The 23,363-nt window shown below is 42.8% G+C and overlaps 1 protein-coding gene across 8 annotated transcripts in view; it reads right to left on the bottom strand.

Moving 5' to 3' along the window:
• Brd8 (bromodomain containing 8) overlaps positions 1-23,363 on the bottom strand; it is a 30,069-nt gene that overhangs the window by 6,386 nt on the left and 320 nt on the right. For 2 of the 8 annotated variants that reach the window (XM_045132711.1, XM_045132712.1), the window contains exons 2-19: positions 23,280-23,358; positions 21,885-21,981; positions 17,808-17,877; positions 16,771-16,820; positions 16,452-16,574; positions 14,930-15,010; positions 12,702-12,766; positions 10,474-10,610; positions 9,566-9,784; positions 8,675-8,819; positions 7,436-7,645; positions 6,769-7,052; positions 5,642-6,097; positions 4,555-4,648; positions 4,325-4,371; positions 3,356-3,570; positions 1,346-1,438; positions 376-444 (exon numbers count right to left, since the gene is read on the bottom strand). In XM_045132711.1, coding sequence (XP_044988646.1) covers positions 376-444; positions 1,346-1,438; positions 3,356-3,570; positions 4,325-4,371; positions 4,555-4,648; positions 5,642-6,097; positions 6,769-7,052; positions 7,436-7,645; positions 8,675-8,819; positions 9,566-9,784; positions 10,474-10,610; positions 12,702-12,766; positions 14,930-15,010; positions 16,452-16,574; positions 16,771-16,820; positions 17,808-17,877; positions 21,885-21,981; positions 23,280-23,298 — 2,474 coding nt within the window. In that variant the 5' untranslated portion in view covers positions 23,299-23,358. The remainder of the gene's footprint in view (positions 1-375; positions 445-1,345; positions 1,439-3,355; positions 3,571-4,324; positions 4,372-4,554; positions 4,649-5,641; positions 6,098-6,768; positions 7,053-7,435; positions 7,646-8,674; positions 8,820-9,565; positions 9,785-10,473; positions 10,611-12,701; positions 12,767-14,929; positions 15,011-16,451; positions 16,575-16,770; positions 16,821-17,807; positions 17,878-21,884; positions 21,982-23,279; positions 23,359-23,363) is intronic. The other 6 variants (XM_004652464.2, XM_004652466.2, XM_004652463.3 and 3 more) reach the window with 5 other exon arrangements.

The raw sequence follows: 23,363 nt of genomic DNA, 5'->3' as shown, positions 1-23,363 counted from the left end.
AAAAAAGAAAAAGAATAAATGTCACTGGAGGTAGGAATAGGATTCACCTGGATCTCTTATACCATATATAAACCTGCTCAGTATACTCAGTATCATCGCCAAGACTCAAATGTCAACCCACCATCCCTAAGCAGACACTTCAATTAACTCTCCAGAGAAGTCAGTCTGAATAAACAGGCATCAAGAAAGGTAAGACAAGGTATTAGTTCTTTTAGACTATCAGTGGTAATATAGTAATATAGTCACAGGAATTATTTGGTTACCTTACGCACAAAAAAATGGTTGCTTGAAATGTACCATATGAAGCAAAAATTTTCTTAAGTCTGGACAACGTACAATTCAAGCAAGTCATCACACTGGAATTCCATGGCTCACCTCTGTACAATGCTATGGTAGCCAGGTGCTATGTCATCTGTAACAGGCTGCAGGAAGACATTGGCATACCTGTACAAAAAGAATAGGTGCAATTACTGACTTTAGTCTCAGGATGCAATGGAAGGGAATTCACTTTATGTAGCTGAACCAATAACAGGGACTGGCAAGACGCCTTAGTGGTTAAAAGCACTTTCTTGCAAAACCTTCCAATCTGGGTTCAATTCCAGAACCACCCAGGTAAGGTAAATGTAAAAAGCTGTGCAAGTGTCTGGTCATTTGCAGTGGCAAGAGGCCCTGATGCATCCCCCAAACACATCAGTAAGATTTGTTTCTCAGCACTTGGAAAGCAGAAATAAGAGGATAGCCATGAGTTTGAGGCCAGCCTGAGACTAGAGTAAATCCCAGGTCAGTCTGGGCTACAGTAAGACAGCCTCAAAGTAGGGGGGGGGGGGGAGAAAAGAAGAATACCAGTAGACTTAAAGAAGCGTACAGAGTCATTTTTCTTTCCTGCCTTCTTTCCTCCCCCACCCCCACCCCTTTGAGGTAGGGTCTCACTCTAACTCGGGCTCACTTGGAATTCACTCTACAGTCCCAGGCTGGCCTTGACAACCCTCCTACCTCTGCCTCCTGAGTGCTCACTTATGGCTAGCTCTTTTGTTTTATAAAGAAAGCCTTATTTCAGAAATATGGAGAGATCGAGGGAGAGGGGAAGAGAGAGAGTGTGTGTGTATGCGCACACACACAGGCGCACACTACAGCCTATTGCCATAGCAAAGGAACTCCAGATGCACGTGCCACTTTGTGTCTGGCTTTAGGTAGGTATTAGGGAAATCAAACTGGGGTTATCAAGCTTTATAAGCAAGCACCTTTAAACACTGAGGCACATGTCCAGCCCTTACTCAGCTTATTTTTCTAAGCCAACAATGAGAAGCAGGAGAAATGAACTTACTGATTGGTAATGCCTACTCACCTATGATTTGCTGCAGCTCTCCACACAAGCATGATAGCTTTCTTCCAGATTTTCTGAGCCTGAATGGCTTCTTGATCCTCACTGCAGACAGAGCTGAAATTCAGATATATAAATAATAGTAAATACAAGAGGAGGGGAATAGCCCAATTATGTCTTGTCAACTCTTTGTTCAAGGCCAAGAAAAAGAAAATAAAAGTTTCAAAGAAAAGCTCCTCAGGCCAGTGAAGATACTCAACAGTGGACACTGTAAGCCTTGTATTTTGCCAGCCAGGCCAAATGAGCCAAGAGGTGCAATGGCATGTCTGTCATGGTGGAAACCAACTGCCCTCTAACTGGATTGGAGGCCCGCTCCATGGGAGGGAATAGATCCCGGATACTGAAAACCTACAACAGGGGTAGTTATGAGTCTGCTGCTGTCTGGCTATTGTATATACTATGCTCATTAAACTGCCCAGTAAGCACTTCTCTTAATGTTCATACCCATATGTTAATGCTACTCTCACTTTTGGTAGAGAACCTTCTCTTTTCAAATGGCAGTGACCTTGGGATGACTCAGAAGGCATCACGGGGCTAGGAAGAAGTGACAGGAGTGTTCAACATTGCAGTATCTCTAACCCACTTTCCAAGGCTCAGGGTCCATTGCAAAGAGGTGGCAAAAAGAATGTAAGAGCCGAAGGAAGGATAGGACTCCTTACAATGTGCTCCTCCAGGTGACACAGAATGGCCTGAATATCAATGACCTCACAGTGCCTGATATTACTTACACAAGACCATCATAACAGGAGGAAAAGATCATGACATCAAAAGAATAGACAGACTGAGAGGGGGAGGGGATATGATAGAAAGTGGACTTTCAAAGGAGAAAGTGGGGGGAAGGAGGGAATTACCGTGGGATATTGTTTACAATCATGGAAGTTGTTAATAAAATGAAATAAAATAAAATAAAGAGCTCCTCAGGTTGGGGGGTGTGGCTCTGTGGTAGAGTGCTTGCCTAACATGCAAAGGACTTGCTTGGGCTTAGCCTCTCCTACTTTTCACCCTTTTGCCTCCAAGAATCTTAAAACTAGGAGTTGGGGGTTATGCTTATAATCTGCCTATCATTCTAGCACTTGGGAGGTAGAGGCAAGAGGATCAGTTCAAGATCTATTTGTGTATAGGAGGGAAGAGTGGGAAATGGGTGTGTCAGGGTGGCAAAAAAACTGCAGAGTATCTGGTTCTACATGGGTACTGGAAAATTGAAATTGGCAGCAAATGCCTCTTGGCTGCACAGTCTGTGTTCATGGCCAGCCTCCGATACATGACACCCTGCCTCAAAATACAAAGAAACATGGGCTGGAGAGATGGCTTAGTGGTTAAAGCACTTGCCTGCGAAGCCTACAGACCCAGGTTCAACTCCTCAGATTCCACATAAGCCAGACGTACAAGGTGATGCGTGTGTAAGGTCGCACATGTGCACAAGGCGATGCACACATGTGGAGTTCAATTACAGTGACTGAGGCCACTTTCTCATTTAAAAAAAAAAAAAAAAACAAAACCACAAGCCAGACATGGTGGTGCACACCTTTAATCCCAGCACTCGGAAGGCAGAGGTTAGGAGGATGAGTTCAAGGCCACCCTGACAACAACAAAAAAGGTGGTTCTTTAATCCCCAAACCAGGGAGGGATATGTAGGAGGATTGTTGTGAGCTCAAAGCTAGCCTAAAACTAGAATGAAGTTCCAGGTCAATCTAGGCTAAAGTGAGATTCTACCTCAAAAAAAAAAAGGCTGGAGATGGCTTAGCAGTTAATGGGCTTGCTTGTGAAGACTAAGGACTCAGGTTTGATTCCCCAGTACCCACATAAGCCAGATAGATGCACAGGGTGGTGCATGCATCTGGACTTCGCTTGCTGTGGCTAGAGGCCCTGGCTCACCCATCCTATCTGTTTCTTTCTCTCTCTCAAATAAATAAATAAAATATTAAGAAGAATCAAAAACCAAAAGAAACAAAAAGAGAAGTTTTAGGTACTCACAACTGTGAAGAAGCAGGGCTGCTGGGGATGGAGTCTGCCAGGGTGTGTGACTGTAGCGTAGCATTGTGTATACTAAAGCCGTCATCACTCTCACTCACAGGGGGCTCATTATCCATTTCTGACAAATAGCCTTCTCCTTGATCTTCTTCCTTAGGTTCTTCGAGGCTAGCCACTTCACTGACTCCATCTTCCTCTTCATCCTCACCTGGGGTATCCTTGGATAGAGTGTGTAACATTCAATAAATTCAAGCAAAGCTATTCTGCAATGTATCATTAAATACGATCTGTCTTTTGAGTTAGATCATTTCTAATAATGCTCACACTGTCACTTGGCGGAGCCCTCTATCACTTACCTTCTACTTAAGACACTGACTAGACTAAGTAAGGCAAAGTAATTTAGAACCTGGATGAAGAATAAAGCCCAGGATCTTTTCAAAAAGAAAAAAAAAAAAAAAAGCTACTTACTTAATACTAAGCTAAGCAGCATTCCTTCTTTTCCCTTGCTGTTGAGAGGAACTCTGACCCTGCGTACAAAGTTACCACAAATAGTTTTATTTGATGGAGCAAGCTCACATCACATTACTTTAAATCTGTTACTTTAGTATTTCTAAAAAGAAAATTTTTAGGTAACTCTCCTTGAATATTCTAATAATAAGCTGATTTCCTTTGTTTTCCCTAGCATCTCTATTCACTCCAAATCAATGCACATGCATCAAATCCTCCTTGAGCATTATATGCAAAAAAAAAAAAAAAAAAAAAAGAGGACTGTCATCTTTATAAACTCAGACAGGAAGCACATGTTGCTACAGTGCTCCTGCTAGACTGTCCACTGCAGCTTTTCCCCATGCAACTCCTTATTAGTCTCATCTCAGAGGATATATGAAAATTTACTAGAACTCATTAATGAGATAGTCGTTCTATGGGAAAATCTAATCATGGCAAGAGTGAATAAAGAAAAGTCTGAAATACCTTTATCTGGCTTCCAAAAATAGTCCCTGATTCTTCTTTCAATGAGTCTGCAGAGGAGAGAAACACTACCTGAAGATTTTTCCACCTTAACCTTCCCCTTCCTATGGACCATAATTATCCCCTGCAGCTCTCCTTTTAATGCTGACCTGTCCTGTCTGTATTTGCCCACAACCCACAAACCCTGAGCAGATGATTTCAAGTAAGTTATAGATTTTCTGTTCTTTATTTACCTGACATTTCAAACTTGTGTTGATTCTCTGCCTCCAAAGGATCTTCAATAGTATTTGAGCCATGTGATGGAGACAACATACTTTCAGGAGATGCCTGAAGACCAAAAAATAAGGAGTGTCCCAATTACTGATAAACTGCTATATCTTACCACATTTTATTCAATGATAAGAGACTTGAGAAGAAATCCTGAGTCTTACTCATGTAATATGATTCCAGTGATCACCTTAACAGGTTAAATATAGCACTGATCACAACCTATGGGCTTGGGAGATGTGAAGTATATTAGAACTCTCAGGAACTCAACAGCCTAAGCTGTCACTTCTTATCTAGTTATAACCTCCTCCCTTCTCATGAGTCTCATGATTTTTTCTTTCTTTTTAAAAAATATTTTGTTTTTATTTGAAACACACACAGAGAATGAATGAGTGAATGGGTGTGCAAGGGCTTCTAGTCACTGCAAATAAAACTCCAGACGCATGTGCCACCATGAGGATTTGGCTCACGTGGGTACTGGGGAATCGAACCTGAGTCCATAAACTTTGCAGATAAATGCCTTAACCACTAACCCATCTTTCCTGCCCTCTTTCATTAAAAAAAAAAAAGGCTGGGTGTGGTGGTACATGCCTTTAATCTCAGCACACCTGTTCTAGAGTGAGAGCCTACCTCAAAAAACAACAACAAAAAAAAGTATTTGTAGGTCAGAGAGATGGCTTAGTGGTTAAGGCATATGTCTGGGAAGCCTAAGGTCTCAGGTTCAATTCTCCAGGTCCCACATAAGCCAGATGTACAAGATAGCACATGCATATGGAATACATCTGTAGTGGCTAGAGGCCTTGCCACACTCATTCTCCCTCCTCCTCTCTCCCCATCTCAAAAAAAAAAAAAAAAAAAAAAAAAAGTATTTGCAAGAAGAGAGTGGGTATGGGCATGCCAAGACCTCTAGCCATTGCAAACAAACTCCAGATATATACATTACTTTGTGTACATGGCTTTACATGGGTACTGGGGAATTAAACCTAGGCAGGCAGATGTGGCAAACAAGTGCCTCCAACAGCTGAGCTATCTCCCCAGCCCAATCTTATATACCTCTGTTTTTACAGCTGTAAGTGGTATCTCATCATGGCCTTTCCCACTGGATCCATCTGCTTCGGCAATTTCTCCAGTTGAAGTACTCCTGGGCTCTTCATCTAAGTCTTGACTCCTGAGTTCTGGTGGCTCCATACTTGAGGCGGGGCCAACCCCAGCTACTATTTCAGCTCTTGAAATGCCTGGCTCCGGGTCTGCAGGTTCCACTTTAATCTCAACACCTGACTCTCTGATATCTACCAGTTCATGGATTCCCTTGTTTTCTGTTTCCTCAAAATCCAACCTCTCTTGCTTGACTGTCATCTCTGGTGCAGGAAGAGGTCCTGGCTTGTCCCGATCCTGCTGGATTGGGTGCTCCCAAGGGCCAGGCAGGGACTGAGGATCATCATTTTCTTCACAAAATGACAGTGCTGCTTCAACAGCTGCCACATCCAACACTTCAGGGTGGTCATCTACCTATCCAATAACATACAAATTGTTATATAATAGAAAAATAAAAAGTCCAAGTACCTCAGTTTTATTAGTACTGAATCTATAGTTTTCCTCTCTCCATCTTTACCCTGTGATGGGAGCAAACAATGGACAGGCACACGCTCCTGAAATAGAAGCATAAGAATGGATGAGGGGCCAGGTGTTGAAGCGCATGCCTTTAATCCCAGCATTTGGGAGGCAGAGGGAAGAGGATCATCACGAGTTTGGGACCACCTGAGACTACATAATGAATTCCAGATCAGCCTAAGCTAGAGTAAAACCTTAACTAGAAAAAAAAAAAAAAAAAAGATGAGAAGATGGTATGCCAGAGTTCAGCAGACTACAGAGATGGAAGGTGTAAATGTAAAAGTAATCTTTTTTTAAAAAATAGTTTACTTATTTATTTGCATGCAGAGAGAGAAAATAGGTATACTAGGGCCTCTAGCCACTGCAAATGAACTTCAGATGCATGTATCATTTTGTGCGTCTCACTTTCTGTGAATACTGGGGAACTGAATCCAGGCCATTAGGCTTCTCAGGCAAGTGCCTTAACTGCTGAACCATCTCTCCAGCCCAGAGTTAAGTAATTTTTATCATGAGAAGCAGAGAGAGCCTATGCAGTATTCAGAGACTTTGAGGTTTTGCTAAATATTTACCTTGTCCTCAATGATGGCAATGATGTCTCCAACAGTCTCAAAATCCAACTCTTCACCTGTATAAGACACTGCTATATCCATTTTCTCAGCCAAATCTAAATCTTCCTTTCCATCTATGCTTGGAGCCTTCGATCCTCCAGGAGCCTCTGCTACCCCTGATCGGAAGCATTCTTCTTTGATAGAATTAATGATCATGGAGATTTCATTGCTATCCATGGAAACAGTCACAGTATGTGGATCCCCCACAGCCTCCATTGGAACACAGGTGTCAGGCTGACTCACTGCTTAACAGGAAGAGAAAATATTTCAGAAGCTTATTCATTAGTAAGTGACCACCCGAAAATTATACCAAAGTTACTTGTAAACAGATTCAAGTACCTATACACTTAAGGTCAGAAACTTATTTCTGCCTTTTTATTTACAAAGTACAGTGAAAATATACTTTCAAGTCTGTTTATAATTGTATACTTAACTGTCTCAACTCAACACACACATAACCATTTACTTTGCACACCCTTGTTTCTCTAAGGTTAAAAATGTCTATAGAGAACTGAATAGAACAGAAACATCTGAAATGGAGCCAATGTGCTTGTTCAATTTTCTCTAACTTAAGCTCAAATGAAATTCTGATCCTAGTGGCTGCTCAGGGCGTGGGTCAGGAACGCACCTGGAGCTACACTTTCAGGAGTGGAGACAGCCGGAGCAGAGGATGGTGCTGGCAGCGCAGGCATCATGACAATGGTAGCCTGGGACACAGATTCTACAGGGGGTGGCACAAGTTTAACTGGAGGCTCACTGGCAACAGTAGTGAAGGAAGCAAGAGGAGTGGTGAACTGTGTAGGACCAGCTTCTAAAAGCCGGGAAAGAGTAGGAGCACCTAACAGACAAAGAGGTACACAAAATGAGGTAAGAAAGGATATGAACAGGAAGCAATAGCCACTTAAGACTCAATCAGGAAATTTTTTTAATCACAAAAGGATGAAAGTAACTCCTGTTCATCACCTATACCTTTATTTTATATAACCTCACCTAAAACCTCCCTTCAAGTTAGAAAGAATGAAAACACTAGACCACACATAGAATATATATATATATATATATATATATATATATATATATAAAATGGGTGATCATTTTTCCTCAGAGGAAAATTATGAAGTCAGTAGCAACAATATAAAAAAAACGAAAAACTGGCATGACACTCAGGAAGCTGAGGAGCCTAGGCTATATAGCAAGACCTAATCTCAAAAAACTGAAATAATAAAATAAACTGGTATGACTAGTTATGTCTGCTGAGGTTCAGCATGCTGTAAACCACCAAAATTCTACACTATTTGAAATACCAATCTCTAATACTGATACATATTATTTTAAATTTTCTGCATCACTTTTCTTTTTTGCAGTACTGGGGACTGAACTCAAGGTGTAGTATATTCTAGAAGCACTCTGCCACTAGGCCACACTCCCAGCTACATATTTCATTCCTAACATACCCTTGTGAAGTATATACATCACCATTATAAAGTAGGAAGAAATCAAGTCTCAACACATATCTATTCAAGGTCAGGAAACCAGTATGTGGCTGGCCTGAGATTCAAGCTCAGATCTTTGGTTCCAAATCTTTTCCCCATATTTTGTAATTTCTGGGATCTCTACCAGTTTCCCATAGTTTTGCAAGACACAGAGAAATATCTTCACTATCAGCTTTTATTAATATCTATACTGTAGTTAACCAGGACTATTAATATTTTGAAGTTGGAATGGATTGATAGTTTGAGTACATTATTTTTTAACAGGCAAAGTGGTTCCAAAACACAATCAATTGGGCTTTAAAATCTTAAGAGTAACAATTTTTATTATCAAATACCAAAACCAAGTTCAACATCTCTGCAGCATGGTGACTCACCTGAGGCAGCAGGAGAGGCTGCAACAGTATTGGTTGTCGGCTGCATTTCCCCACTGTGTATCATGGGAAGGACCCCGCCTACCTCCAAGAGGACACCTGTGCTGTTCAGGTGGCCAGAAGCCACAGCCATTTCACTCTCATTGACCTGCCAGGGAGTAATACAGGTGAAGGCTACACTCCAGCTCTCCTTTACTACCACTTCCCAAAATAGCACTAGCATTCAATCAAAGTTCTGAAAAACTAAGACTTACTACAAAAATAGTCCACAAAAAATAGTTCAAGACAAAGAAAACTCAACTATAATGTTCAGAACTTAATTGATAGAGAGTTCTCTGGGGAAGAAAACCAAAATAACTGTGATTCCGATATATCAGGACCCAAGGATATTATCAACTTACTGACCCCCAATTTTATTTTTTAAGTTGACATTTAATTGTATGTCTTCCTCTGTTGAGCTTTTTATTTTTCTTTAATAAATTTTATTTATGTGCACGTGTGTGTGTGTATGGGTGCTCCTGAGTCTCTTTCTACTGTAAACAAATGCCTGTTTGGCGGGGAACTGAACCTGGGCCAGTAGGCTTTGCAAGCAAATGCCTTTAACCACTGAGAAATCTTCCTAGCCCCTGAACTTTTTTTTTTTTTTTTTTTGGTTTTTTTCGAGGTAGGGTTTCACTCTAGCTCAGGCTGACCTGGAATTCACTATGTAGTCTCAGGATGGCCTCGAACTCACGGTGATCCTCCTACCTTTGCCTCCCGAGTGCTGGGATTAAAGGCGTGCGCCACCACGCCCGGCTTTGAACTTTTTTTTCCATGTCACATTTTAGTTCCCAGGCATTCCCTTCCAAGTACTAAATCACCACAGCTCTCAAACACCCACAGAAGTCTCCATACCAGTCTGGGGCTAGTAGGCAGGAGGCTGCCCTTCTTCAAGAGCTCTGACAGCAGAGGGGAGGGGGGTGGAGTTGCTTTCTGTCCAAGCATCTTTTTCTGGGGTGAATCATCTGCTACTGGGGTCATGGGGGCTTCTAAGGGTGCAGAGCCTGGAGGAAGGGTGTCAGGAATCCCAGGAAACGAGGTGACTGGGGTACTCGGCAAAGTCCCAGGGGTTACCTAAGAGACAACAGAGAACCTTTATCTGACTTCTCAAACTATGGAAGGTTCCCTACTCATCTGGATGGGTTAGTGTGTCTAACTATTATTTTATTAATTCTGAGTGGAAAGGCCCAGAAACTCTCTATTCTTCCTATTTTTGTTTTATTTGTTTGTTTGTTTTCAAGGTAGGGTCTCACTCTAGCTCAGGCTGACCTGAACTCACTCTGTAGTCCCAGGCTGGCCTCGAACTCAGGTGATTCTCCTACTTCTGCCTCCCGAGTGCTGGGATTAAAGGCGTGCGCCACCACACCCGGCTCCTCTTCTTATTCTTATCCATACTCTTCTTTACAACAGTTTCTCTTTCACCCACTCTAACCCACAACCCAACCATTCAATTCAATCTACTATTTACAAGCTCCTTACTATTCTATTTACAAAGAAACTTATTTCAGCATTAATTTTATTAGACTACTATGTTTAGCAAGTAACTCCTGAACACAGCCTTTATTTAACTGCTCTCAAGAGGTCAAAAACCTCAATGGTTTTAGGTCCATGCTTATCTTAGAACACAGTACATAGAAAATTAAGCTTTTAGCATTTAGATCAAGAAAAGTTGCTTCTAGGCAAAAAGTGGTTTCCTCATCACTCAGCTTCTCTTTATTTATTGTCATTTGCAAATCTATTTCAATGGCTGGAAATATACTCACCCCAGAGGTAGCCTCTTCCATACTGGTTGATGTCAAGTCCCCAATTGGATATTCACCTCCTGGGGATGCAGAATCTATGGGCGAGCGGACCATCACAGTTGGTAACCTCCGAGGGGGTGTTTTCACTGCTTGCCGAGCTAGAATGTAAAAGAAAGACTAAATCTTCAGGATGAAATAACTAAACGAATCACAATAATATACTCTAAAAAGGGCTGGAGGGATGGCTTAGCGGGTAAGGCGTTTGCCTGCACAGCCGAAGGACCCAGGTTCGATTGCCCAGGGCCCACATTAGCCAGATGCACAAGGGGGGGCACAAGCGTCTGGAGTTCATATGCAGTGGCTGGAGGCCCTGGTGCCTCCTTTCTGTCTGTCTCTCTAACCCTCTTTCTCTGTTAAATAAATAAAAATAAAAATGTTAAAAATATATATGTATGTGTACACACACACACACACACACACACACACTCTAAAGAAGCACTGGGCATGGTGGTGTACGCCTTAAATCCCAGCACTAGGGAGGCAGAGGTAGGAGGATCGCCATGAGTTCGAGGCCAGCCTGGGACTACAGAGTGAATTCCAGGTCAGCCTGGGTAAGAGTGAGACCCTACCTCAAAAAAAAAAAAAAAAAAAAAAAAAAATCAATCCAACATTCTCAGGTTGGATTGCAAGTTGTTTTTATTTCTGGGGAGTGGGAGGGATTCTGAGGTAGGGTCTCACTCTGTAGCCCCAAGCTGGCCTCAGACTCATAGCAATCCTCCTATCCCAGCCTCTGAAATGAGAATTTATTGTTTAATAGAACCAACCTTATTCCCAGGACAAAGAGACTAAGTAAAATAAAGGACATGTACAAGACACTGAGTTCAATCCCTAGCCCAGCTCTAGAAAATAAAAAAAGGAAAATCCCTAGTACTTCATAAACTAGGTGTGGTAGTACATGCCTACAATCCCAGCACTTGGAAGGCAGAGGTAGAAGGACCAAGAGTTCAAGGCCATCTTATTTGTCTTAAAATAATAAAAACAATTGGGATGGAAAGATGACTCAATAATTAGGCACTTCATGGGCAAAATTGACTGCCTGAGTGCAAATCTCCAGATATCACATAAAACTGCTGGTCGGTTGTGGTCACACATGCCTGTAATCCCAGCAAGGCAGGAGAGCACAGACCCACGAATCCAGTAGACTCTGACTCAAAAAAAAAAAAAAAGACCAGGCAGAACAACAATGGAAAGGGATACTCAACATTCCACTTTAGTCACTGTAAGGTAGCCTATGGGGCACTGCACTTACAGGTGCACATACCACACAAACATACAAGCATAAATAAAGGGCTGGAGATGGCTAACTGGTTAAAGGCACTTGACAGCCCAGGTTCAATTACCTAGTACCCATGTAAAGCCAGATACACAAGATGGAACATAATTATAGAGTTTGTTTACAGTGGCAAGAGGGCCTGGGATGCCCAATCCATCGCTCTTCGTATCTATTTTTTTCCCCCCCGAGGTAGGGTCTCACTCTAGCTCCGGCTGACCTGGAATTCACTATGTAGTCTCAGGGTGGCCTCAAACTCAAAATCCTCCTACCTCTGCCTCCTGAGTGCTGGGATTAAAGACTTGTGCCACCATGCCAAGTTTGTATCTCTCCATTTAAAGATAAATTAAAAATACAATAAGGGCTGAAGAGATGGCTAAGTGGTTAAGGTGCTTGCCTGCAAAGCCTAAGTACCCAGGTTCAATTCTCCAGTACCCACATAAGCCAGATGCACAAGGTGATGCATGTGTCTGGAGTTCATTTTCAGTAGCTAGAAGCCCTGGTATGCCCATTCTCTCTACCTGCCTCTTGTACTCTATCTCAAATAAATAAAATATCAAAAAATAAAATAAGGGTTGGAGAGATGGTTTTGCGGTTAAGGAACTTGCCTGCAAAGCCAAAGTACCCAAGTTCGACTCTCCAGGACCCACATAAGCCAGATGCATAAGGGTGTGCATGCATCTGGAGTTCATTTGCAGTGGCTGGAGACCCTGGAGCACCCATTCTCTCTCTCTCTACCTGCCTATTTCTGTATCTCTCTCTCAAATAAATATAAAAAATGAAAAAACAAAATAAAGTAAAATGCGGGAACTATAGTTTGCAATTAATTTTGAACCAGTAGACTATGCTACAAAACAGTTATCATGAGCATGCACTACTGTATAATCAATTGCTGAACAGGCACTAGGTTTGATCTTACCCTGGTATGCAGCATCTGTAGCCTTCCTTTTTACTTCAGCCTCTTCCTCCTCTAATTTCTTTTTCCTACAGAAGAAATTAAGAGTTATATTTAGGGCAGCAGTTAAAGGGACTTACTTGGAAAGTTGCTGGCCTAGGTTCAATTCTCCATCACCCACATAAAGCCAGACAGTCAAAGTGGCACATGTGTCTGGCATGTTTGCATTAGCAAGAAACTGTAGCATGCACAAACAATACATTTTCTTTGATAATTTTATTCTGTATTTATTTGAGAGAAAGAGGCAGAGAGAACAGACACACCACGGCCTTCAGCAATTGCAAACAAACTCCAGACACATGTGCCACTTTGGGCATCTGGCTTATGTGGGTCCTGGGAAATTGAAGCTGGGTCCTTTGGATTTGCAAGCAAGCAAGTGCCTTAACCTCTAAGCCATCTCTCCAGCCCAGTAATTTTTTTTTAATCTTAAAAAAACAAGAAGTTGAACTTGAGAGATACACTTCGGTGGTTAAGGCCCTTACCTACAAAGCCTAATGACCCGGGTTTGATTCCCCAGTACCCATGTAAAGCCAGAGACACAAAGTGATGCATATACCTGGAGTTCATCTTAAGTGGCTAGAGGCCCTGGTTTGCTTCCTCTGCTTGCAAGTAACTGAATAAATATTTTTAATTTTTAAAAAAAAGCCGGGCTGGAGAGACAGCTTAGCCATTAAGCATTTGCCGATGAAGCCTAAGGACCCCAATTGGAGGCTAAATTCCCCAGGACCCATGTAAGCCAGATGCACAAGGGGTCGCATGCATCTGGAGTTCGTTTGCAGTGGCTAGAGGCCTAGCATGCCCATTCTCTTTCTATCTGCCTCTTCCCCCCACCCCCCGGCCGGTCAAAATAATAGTATTTTAAAAAAATTAAAAGAAATTATTTGTGATTGGCATGGTGGCGCATGCCTTTAATCCCAGCAGAGGGAGGCAGAGGTTGGAGGATTGCCATGAGTTTGAGGCAACTCTGAGACTACATAGTGAATTCCAGGTCATCCTGGGCCAGAGTGAGACCCTACCTCAAAAAGCAAACAAACAGGGCTGGAGAGATGGCTTAGCGGTTAAGCGCTTGCCTGTGAAGCCTAAGGACCCCGGTTCGAGGCTTGGTTCCCCAGGTCCCACATTATCCAGATGCACAAGGGGGCGCACGCGTCTGGAGTTCGTTTGCAGTGGCTGGAGGCCCTGGCGCGCCCATTCTCTCTCTCTCCCTCTGTCTTTCTCCCTGTGTCTGTCACTCTCAAATAAATAAATAAAGAAAGAACAAAAAGCAAGCAAACAAACAAAAAACAAAACTTGTATTCATCTATTTGAATGTGTCTGTGGGGTGTGTGTGTGTGTGTGTGTGTGTGTGTGCGCGCGCGCGCGCGCGCACCAACGTATCTTGTTGCCATAAACAAATAACAGACGTGTCATTTTTTTTTTTTTTTTTGGGTAAGGTGGGAAGTTTGGCTTTATGAGGGTGGCTGGGGGACTGAACCTAAGATGGCAGGTTTTCCAAGCAAGTGCCTTTAACCTTGAACCACTGAGCCACAGTACCAGTCCCTGACTTAAACTTCAGATCCTCCTGCCTCTTACCTCCCAAAGGCTAAAATTATAGGTTTACACCACCACCCCAGTTTATGCAGTGCCAAGGGATCAAACTCAAGTTCAGGGATTCGTGGATGCTAGGCAGGCACTCTACCCACTTAGCTATATCCCCAGCCTAGGCTCCTGTTCTTTGTCAGGAAAAACAGAGGCACTTTCAAGTTTCAACTAAGTTTTGTCTCCTTTTGGTTTTTCAAGGTAGAGTCTAGCTCTAGCCCAGGCTGGCCTCAAACTCACAGCAATCCTCCTACCTCTACCTCCCAAGTGGTGGGATTAAAGATGCACATCACCATGCTGGGCCATGTTCTCTTTTTGAGACAGTCCTGCTATGTAGCTTTGACTGGGCTCAAACATGTGACAACCATCCTGCCCTAGTCTCTTGAACTGTGGAATTGTAAATATGTGCCACTGCCAGCTAAGTTACAGTCTCACACTGCAATGTTTCATCACATCTTCTTCTAGGCGTGTAGCACTCCCCAATCTTAGTCACCAGACCACTCTACCTCTTTTTCTTCATAAAATCTATCTGAATTCTGAAAGGATGGCAGACAGAGGAAATAAGACATATTACTTGAGAGGGAAAAAAACAAAAAGAGGGAATAAGCACCCACATTGCAATATCATTGCAAAGCTCATCCAGTCTGCTGTCCATGTGTCCAGCTTGAATTAGTTCTGCATCTCTCTTCAGTCGCCTACAGAAAGAAAGAGTACCAGGGTTTTCTTTGTGGTTTTCTTTGTGGTTTTCTGAGACAAGGTCTCTGTAGTCCAGGCTGACCTGGAACTCACTATACACAGTAGGCTAGCCACAAGCTCATAGCAGTTACCCTACCTCGGCCTGCCAATTCCTGGGAATTAAGCATGAGTTATTACACCCAATTTGTTTCGTTTCTTTTTCTTTTCTTTTCTTTTTTCTTTTTTTTTTTTTGAGATAGGGTCCAGCTCCAGCTCCAACTGACCTAGAATTTACTATGTAGTCTCAGGGTGGCCTCCACCTCATGGTGTGTCTGCCTTCCAAGTGCTGAGATTAAAGTTGTGTGCCACCACACCTGTTTTGTTTCTTGAATAAAGTGCCTTGCTAGGTTGACCACGCTGGCCTAAACTCGTGAGCTCCAATAATACTTCCATCTTACCCTCCTTGGAGCAGCTAGCATTATAGGTACACACCATGTACCCTGCCTTGACTATACTTTTTAAAGTTTTTTTATTTATTAGAGACAGAGAATGGGCATTTAGGGCCTTGAGCCACTACAAATGAACTCAACACATGTGCATATGGCTTATATGGGATCTGAAGAATTAAACCTTGTTCCTTAGGCTTCACAGGCAAACGCCTTAACCGCTATGCCATCTCTCTAGCCCTCAACTATGCTTTTTTTTTCGTTGTTTTTCTGAAGTAGGGTCTCACTGTAGTCCAGGCTGACCTAGTATTCACTATGGAGTCTCAGGGTGGCCTCAAACTCACAACAATCCTCCTACTTCTGCCTCCCGAGTACTGGGATTAAAGGCGTGCGCCACCATGCCCGGCTCAACTATGCTTTTTAAGTTAGCCATTTTAAAAATTATGCTGATGTATTATTTTCACCAAACTGCCCTGAAAGTACTACACTTAATGTTCATATTCATATATTAATAATACTATCACTTTTGGTTAGAGAAGCTTTTCTTTTCAGATGGCAGTGAACACTGGGATGACCCAACAGCCAATACAGTGCTAAGAAAGTGACAGAAGAGTGCTCAGCACTGAAACATCTCCATCATACCCTCCAAGGCTCAGGGTCCATTGCAGAAGAAGTGGCAGAAAGAATGTAAGAGCCAAAAGAAGGGCACCACTCTTTACAATGCACTGCCCAGACATAAAATGGCCTTGACATCCATGACCTCGCAGTGCCCAGCAATAACTTCAAAAGATCCTCACAATAGGAGAATAAGACGATGACATCAAAATAAGAGAGACTAATGGAGAGAGGGAGGGGATATGATGGAGAGTGGAGCTGTGAAGGGGAGAACAGGGGAGGGAAGGGAAGTATCATGGTTTATTGTCTGTAAGTATCAGAGTTGTCAATAAAAAATTTTTTTTAAATTATGCTGAGTAAACATCTTTCCAAATTTTTTGATAAATTTTTCTGTAAGTACCTGTATCTCTCCTGGGTTTCCTTTATAACCTTTTTTAGTTCCTCAACTCTCTCAGCAGTCAGTTTCCGAACAATGACATCTTCAACAGTTTCTACTACTTCTCCTTTTTCACCCCGTTTCCGTCTGTGGAAAATCGACAGGAAAATAAACATCTGTATTTGAATAAGAACATGTGTTCCTACTCCCACTTGCTTTTGTTGAGCCTCCTCTCCATTTTGTAACAGATAACCACCCAGTAAAATAGATTCAAACCAGAGTCCCACATGAAACAGTTCCCACTAAAGAGATTACAAATCTCAGGCTTTATATTTACACTCACTTTGGGGTTTCAGTAGTCTCTAGGAGCTCTGAGTACTGAGAAGCACAATGCTATAGAAAAAAAGTGAAAATGTTACAAACAAGCTTGTAAAGACATATGCTTTCAAAATTTCAGCATATTAAAGTAAGGTTTAGTAAAGAAAATTATGTTCAAGAGGTGTGTGGTTTCCAGGAGGGCAATTTACTCTGCAATCCAATCTATGCCAAGTAAATCTCAGGACACAGAAAAGAAAGCATTCTGGCCTGGAGTTTATGCATTTAGAGAAAACCAACCTTAATAATGAATATTCATAGTTAATATCTACTGAGTAGCCACTACACACAAGGCACTGTGTTAAATCTCTGACATTATTATCTCAACTATTTTTATAAGCCAAAAGCTCATTCCCTTCCCTTTTTCTCCCCTTCCCCCCTCAGTGGTAGAGATCAAAGCTAGGGCACCGTGCATGGTGGGTAAGGCCTTTACCATTGAGCTATATACCCAAGACCCAACAACTCCCCTCCTTCCCTCTCCCTCTCTTTCTTTCTTTCTGTTGGTCTCTTACTGTTACACCACACTGAAAAAAAGAACAGTCTGTAAACCAGACATATTGACATATACTTCTAATCCTGACACTCAGGAAGATAAGGCAGGAGGATCTTGCATTCAAAGCCAGCCTGAATTACAGAGCTAGACTGGCTCAAAAGCAAACAGTTTTTAATACCAAGAATACATACACAGACAAGTAAACAACAGAAGCAAAACAGGGAAACAACATGCCCCCTTTCTTGGCAGGGGTTTCACTATGGAGCACTGGCTGGTTAAAAACTAGAAACTCCCTATGCAAGCCAAGCTAGCTTTGAACTCATGGTGTTCTTTCTGCCTGTCTCCCAAGTGCTGGGAATATAGACATGCACTACCACACTCAGCTCCAGCATTTTCAATTATTTTCCCTTTTCATGGCACAAAAAGCCTTATAATTAATTACAAGGCAGAGCCTGGTAGAGACCTAACTTTACATAGTAATGTCTATAAACAGTATCTACTTAGTAACTCACTTTTTGAGAGAACCAGTCTGGAGGGCGGCCAGGTTCGGCAAAGGGCTTGATCGCTCTGCTAACTGATACCCTACAAAGTGAAAAAAGCCAAATACACCAAACAAAAAGAGATTGGGGTGGAAAAGTTATTCAGACAATTCAAGGTTTTAATTCAAACTAGAATACAGAACTCCCACTACAAAGTACTCTAGAGTATCTTTACTTTTTGTTTACTTACTATTTTACAATGCTGGGAATTAAAACCAGAGGCTCACTTATGCTAGGCAAATGCACTACCATTGGGTTACATCTCTAATCCTGGAATATCTGACAATGGAAAAAGACAAAAGTACTTAAACTGGGCTGGAGAGATGGCTTAGCGGTTAAGCGCTTGCCTGTGAAGCCTAAGGACCCCGGTTCGAGGCTCGGCTCCCCAGGTCCCACGTTAGCCACATGCACAAGGGGGCGCACGCGTCTGGAGTTCGTTTGCAGAGGCTGGAAGCCCTGGAGCGCCCATTCTCTCTCTCCCTCTATCTGTCTTTCTGTGTCTGTCGCTCTCAAATAAATAAATTAAAAAAAAAAAAAAGTACTTAAACTACTTAACATATGCCTATAATCCCAGCTACTCAGGAGTCCTACATAGGAGTTCAAGACCAGAAAATAAGAAAAAAAGAAAAAGAGGGCTGGAGAAATGGTTTAGTGGTTAAGGTGCCTGCCTACAGAGCCAAGGATCCATGTTCAATTCCCAAGGCCCCCTTAAGCCAGATTCACAAGGTGCTTCATGTGTCTGGAGTTTGTTTGAAGAGGCTGGAGGCCCTGGCATGCCCATTCCCTGTCTCTCTCTCTGCCTCTTTCTCTCTTTCACTCAATAAAAGTTATTTTTTTCAGAGCCAGGCATGGTGGCGCAAGCCTTTAATCCTAGCACTTGGGAGGCAGAGGTAGGAGGATTGCCATGAGTTCAAGGCCACCCTGAGACTACATAGTGAATTGCAGGTCAGCCTGAGCTACAGTGACACCCTACCTCAAAAAAGAATTTTTAAAAAAGGAAGTTCAAGACTAGCCTGAGTAACATAGGAAGACCATCATCGCAAAAAACGAAAACATGGGGCTGGAGAGATGGCTCAGCAGTTAAGGTGCTTACCTGCAAAGCCTAACAACCCAGATTCAATTCCCCAGTATCAATGGAAAGCCGGATGCACAAAGTGGTACATGCACCTGGAGTTTGTTTGCAGTGGCTACATGCCTTGGCACACTTGTTCTCTCTCCCCTCTTCTCGCAAAACAAAATCAAGCAAACAAAAAAACCAAAAACATGTCAGGAGTGGTGGTGCATACCTTTCAACCCAGCACTTGAGAGGCAGAGGTGGGAGGATCACTGTGAGTTTGAAGCCAGCCTGAGACTGACTACATAGTGAGTTCTAGATCAGCCTGGAATCAGGCCCCTACCACAAAAAAAAAAAAAAAAAAAAGGTGCTTGCTTGCAAAGCCTGCCATCCAGGTTGGATTCCCCAGTATCTACATAAAGCCAGACCCACAAAGTGGTGCATGCATCTGATAATCATTTGCAGCAGCAAGAAGCCCTGTCATACCCATACTCGCCACCCTCTCTAATAAATAAATAAAAATATGTTATTTAGCCCTGGCGCACCCATTCTCTCTCTCTCCCTTTATCTGTCTTTCTCTCTGTGTCTGTCGCTCTCAAATAAATAAATAAATAATTAAAAAAATATGTTATTTAAAAAAATCAGTAGCAGAGACCAGTAAGCTAGAAAGGGGCTATAAGGGAGGATGGAGACGGGAGAACTTAAGGAGAGGATATTGTACATATCTAAGTATATGAACAAATAACTGGGGATGCAACGGCCTAAGTGAGGTCAGCGGAAGGGACTAGGCAAAAGAAGGGTCAGAGAAGGGTTAATCAAAATCTCAGAGGGTATGCAAAGGTCATATAGAAACCTAGTGCCTGGCACTACCTACATTAGACCAGTATAAAAGGAAGAAAAGATGATGACATCAAAGTAAAAGAAAGATTGACTGAGGGTGGAGGGGATATGATGGAGAGTAGGGTTGTGAAGGGGAATGTGTGTATGGGGGGGCAGGTAAGAGAGAGAAAATGGGCATGCCAGGGCCTTGTATCCACTGCAAATCAACCCCAGACACATGTGCCACCTTGTATATCTGGCTTTTGTTGATACTGAAAAAAATCAAACCTGGGTCCTTACGCTTAGCAGATAAGTGCCTTCCACTAAGCTCTCTCTGCAACCCTATTTACTTTTTTTTTATTTGGTTTTTCAAGGTAGGATTTCACTCTAGCCCAGGCTGGCCTCAACTCTCATTGATCCTCCTACCTCTGCCTCCCAAGTGCTGGGATTAAAGGCATGCGCCACTACGGCCAGCAATTTTTGTATCTACTTATTTATTTAAGAGACAAAGAATGGGCACACCAGGGCCTCTACATACTGCAAATGAACTCCAGACACATGTACCAGTATGTGCATCAGGCTTATGTGGGTTCTGGGGACTTGAATCTGGGTCGTTAGGCTTCATAGGCAAATGCCTTAACCATTAACTGATTCCAGGCTGATCTGGAACTCACTATGTAGTCAGTCTCAGGCTGGCTTCAAACTCACAGTGATCCGCCCACCTCTGCCTCCCAAGTGCTGGGTTGAAAGGTATGTGTCACCATGCTTGGCAAAAAATGGTTTTGGATTTTTTTCTTCGAAGTAGATCTCACTTTAGCCCAGGCTAAACAGGAGCTCACTCTGTAGTCTCAGTCTGGCCTCAAATTCACAGCAATCCTCCTACCTCTACCCCCAGAGTGCTTGGATTACAGATATGCGCCCACACCTGGCATTTGTGCCATACATACATATATACATGCATTTTTTTTTTTTTTTTTTTTGAGGCAGGGTCTCTCTAGCTCAGGCTGACCTGGAATTCACTATGAAGTCTCAGGGTGGCCTCAAAGTCATAGCGATCCTACCTCTTTCTCCTGAGTACTGGGATTAAAGGTGTGTGCCTGGAATTTTAAATGGGAAAGTGTGGGGGTGGGAAGGGAGGGAATTACCATGGGATATATTTTATAATCATGGAAAATGTTAATAAAAATAAAAATAAAAAAATAAATTTAAAAAAAAGGTGTGTGCCACCACCCAGCTGTTTTTGTTTTGTTTTGTTTTTGAGGGTCTCACTCTAGCCCAGATGGTGATACTTTGTCTTTAATATTCTCTATGTTCTTCCTTCAACACAAGGAGGTAAAAAGATACACTGTAGGGGCTGGAAAAATGGCTCAACAATCAAAGAAATTGAGCAACCATTTTTATATCCTTGAGGATCTGGAAAAAAATACCCTACAGATTCAGAAGGAATGACTCATACTGTTATCTAGCCAAATAGAGGAATGAAGTTCTAATATATGCTACACACAGATAAGCCTTAAAAGCAGTATATTAAATGATTAAGAAACCAGCAGGAGGATTAAGAGAGTCCTAGGCCAGAACTGGAGAGATGGCTTAGTGGCTAAGGGTATTGTTTGCAAAGCCAAAGGACCCAGGTTTGATTCTCCAGGACCCATGTAAGCCAGATGCACAAGGTGTAAGGTGGTGCATGTGTCTGGAGTTCGTTGGCAGTGGCCTACAAGCCCTGGAGTGCCCATTCTCTCTGCCTCTTTCTCTCTCAAACAAATAAATAAAAACTACATACACACACACACATTTTTTTTTTTTTTTAAAAAGCTGTTGTTCAGAGGGTGAAGGCACTTGTTTGCAAAGCCTGCCACCCAGGGGAATTGCCAGGACCTTCATAAAGCCAGATGCAAGTGGTGCATGGTTCTGGAGTTCATTTCCAGTAGAGACACAAAATAGTGAATGCATCTGGAGTTCATTTGCAGTGGCATGAGGCTCTGGCACCCATACACACGCATACAAACACACAGATACACTCACTCACTCTCTCACAAATAAAAGAAATTTTTTTAATACTTTAAAAGGTTAACAGCTCTAAAAACAATGGAAAAATCATTAACTATCAAATTCACCAAAATGGAAAAATGCTCAACATTTTCCAAGAAACAAGGATACAGACATCCTAGATTCCTTACCAGTTTTGATCTCCACTTCTCATGACAGAAGATGCCAAACAAAGCTTCTCTCGGATTGACCATGGCTCTGTGGGGCCAGTACTCAGTAGTTTGTGCTCTGAAAAAAAAGAAGTTAGACATAATCACTGAGATAGTAGGTTCAAGCCCCAATGCAATAACTAAGAACCAAGTGCAAAATAATGCTACCCTGGGGCTGGAAAGATGCTTAGGGGTTAAGGTGCTTGTCTTGTCTGCAAAGTCAAAGGGCCCAGGTTCAATTCCCCAGGATCCACATAAGCCAGATGCACAAGGTGGTGCACGAATATAGATTTCGTTTGCAGCAGTTGAAGGCCCTGATTCATCCATATTCTCTCTTTCTCTCAAACAAATGAATAAATAAATTTAAGAAACAAAACAAATAAATACTCCTGCCGGGCATGGTGGCGCATGCCTTTAATCCCAGCACTTGGGAGGCAGAGGTAGGAGGATCACCGTGAGTTCGAGGCCACCCTGAGACTCCATAGTGAATTCCTGGTCAGCCTGGGCTAGAGTGAGACCCTATCTCGAAAAACCAAAACAAAAAAAAAACAAACCTCCCAACTTGTTGGGATAAAGCGAGCTAATCTCACCCATGTTTTTCTTTATCACCAAATCTTGATTTTCAGTACTCCTATGACATATCACCATTGGTCATGATATATTCTCTGAATGAGAATTATAACACCTTATTTGCTCAAATGCTAAGGCTTCCAATGTTTTATTTTTTTAAAAAAAGACAAAGGTGGAGCTGTCAGATTAAAATTAAACAGTTCACCGGAAAAAAGCCTAGGTTTATAGCCTGATTTTCGATTTGAACATATGTTTATTTCCCAAGATTCCCAGCGGCCACCGTTCCAAGAAAGGCCCACCTCCCAGCATGAAGCTGTTTACATCTCTCAGACCCTCCCCCGCCAGCTGTCGGCTCCGAGAGACCCACTTTCCGAGAAACGAAGAAAAATGGCTGAAAGGCACGAAACGCAATTTCCCCGGTGGCAGAGAGGGAAAAAATAAAAAATCTCGTAATAAAAGATGTCACTCCGACTGCCTCACACAGGTTGGTCAGGAACCGAGCTGGCATTTCTGCGTCCCCACCCCTACGTTTCCGGCGTGCTATCACCCTCCGCGAGCTGGCGGAGCTGCGGCTCGCAGACTCCTCCGTCCCTCCGACACAAAAGAGCCCGCGCTTGGCCCACAAGCCCCAGACGCTGCCCTCCACAGCACCGCGGGGCGCCGCTGCGTCAAGACCCAAGGCTTTTTTGGGAGGGGATCGGGAAACCACTTAACCCACACTCTTCGCGTGTAACAAACACGGGGTGCCTAGCTTCGGCTCTCCCTCAAGGCCTTCCCGCACACAAAAGCAGCTCTTCCGATACTCACTGCCCGTCCCGGTCGCCATCTTGGCTGCGAAGTCTTCAACACAGACCACAAAGCGTTGTAGGGCTGTACGCCGGGAATTCTGGG

This window comes from Jaculus jaculus, chromosome 13 (assembly GCF_020740685.1).
Source record: "Jaculus jaculus isolate mJacJac1 chromosome 13, mJacJac1.mat.Y.cur, whole genome shotgun sequence".
Lineage (NCBI taxonomy): Eukaryota > Metazoa > Chordata > Mammalia > Rodentia > Dipodidae > Jaculus > Jaculus jaculus.
The sequence above is the reverse complement of the archived record's forward strand: the minus strand, read 5'-3'. Positions and strand labels throughout refer to the sequence as shown.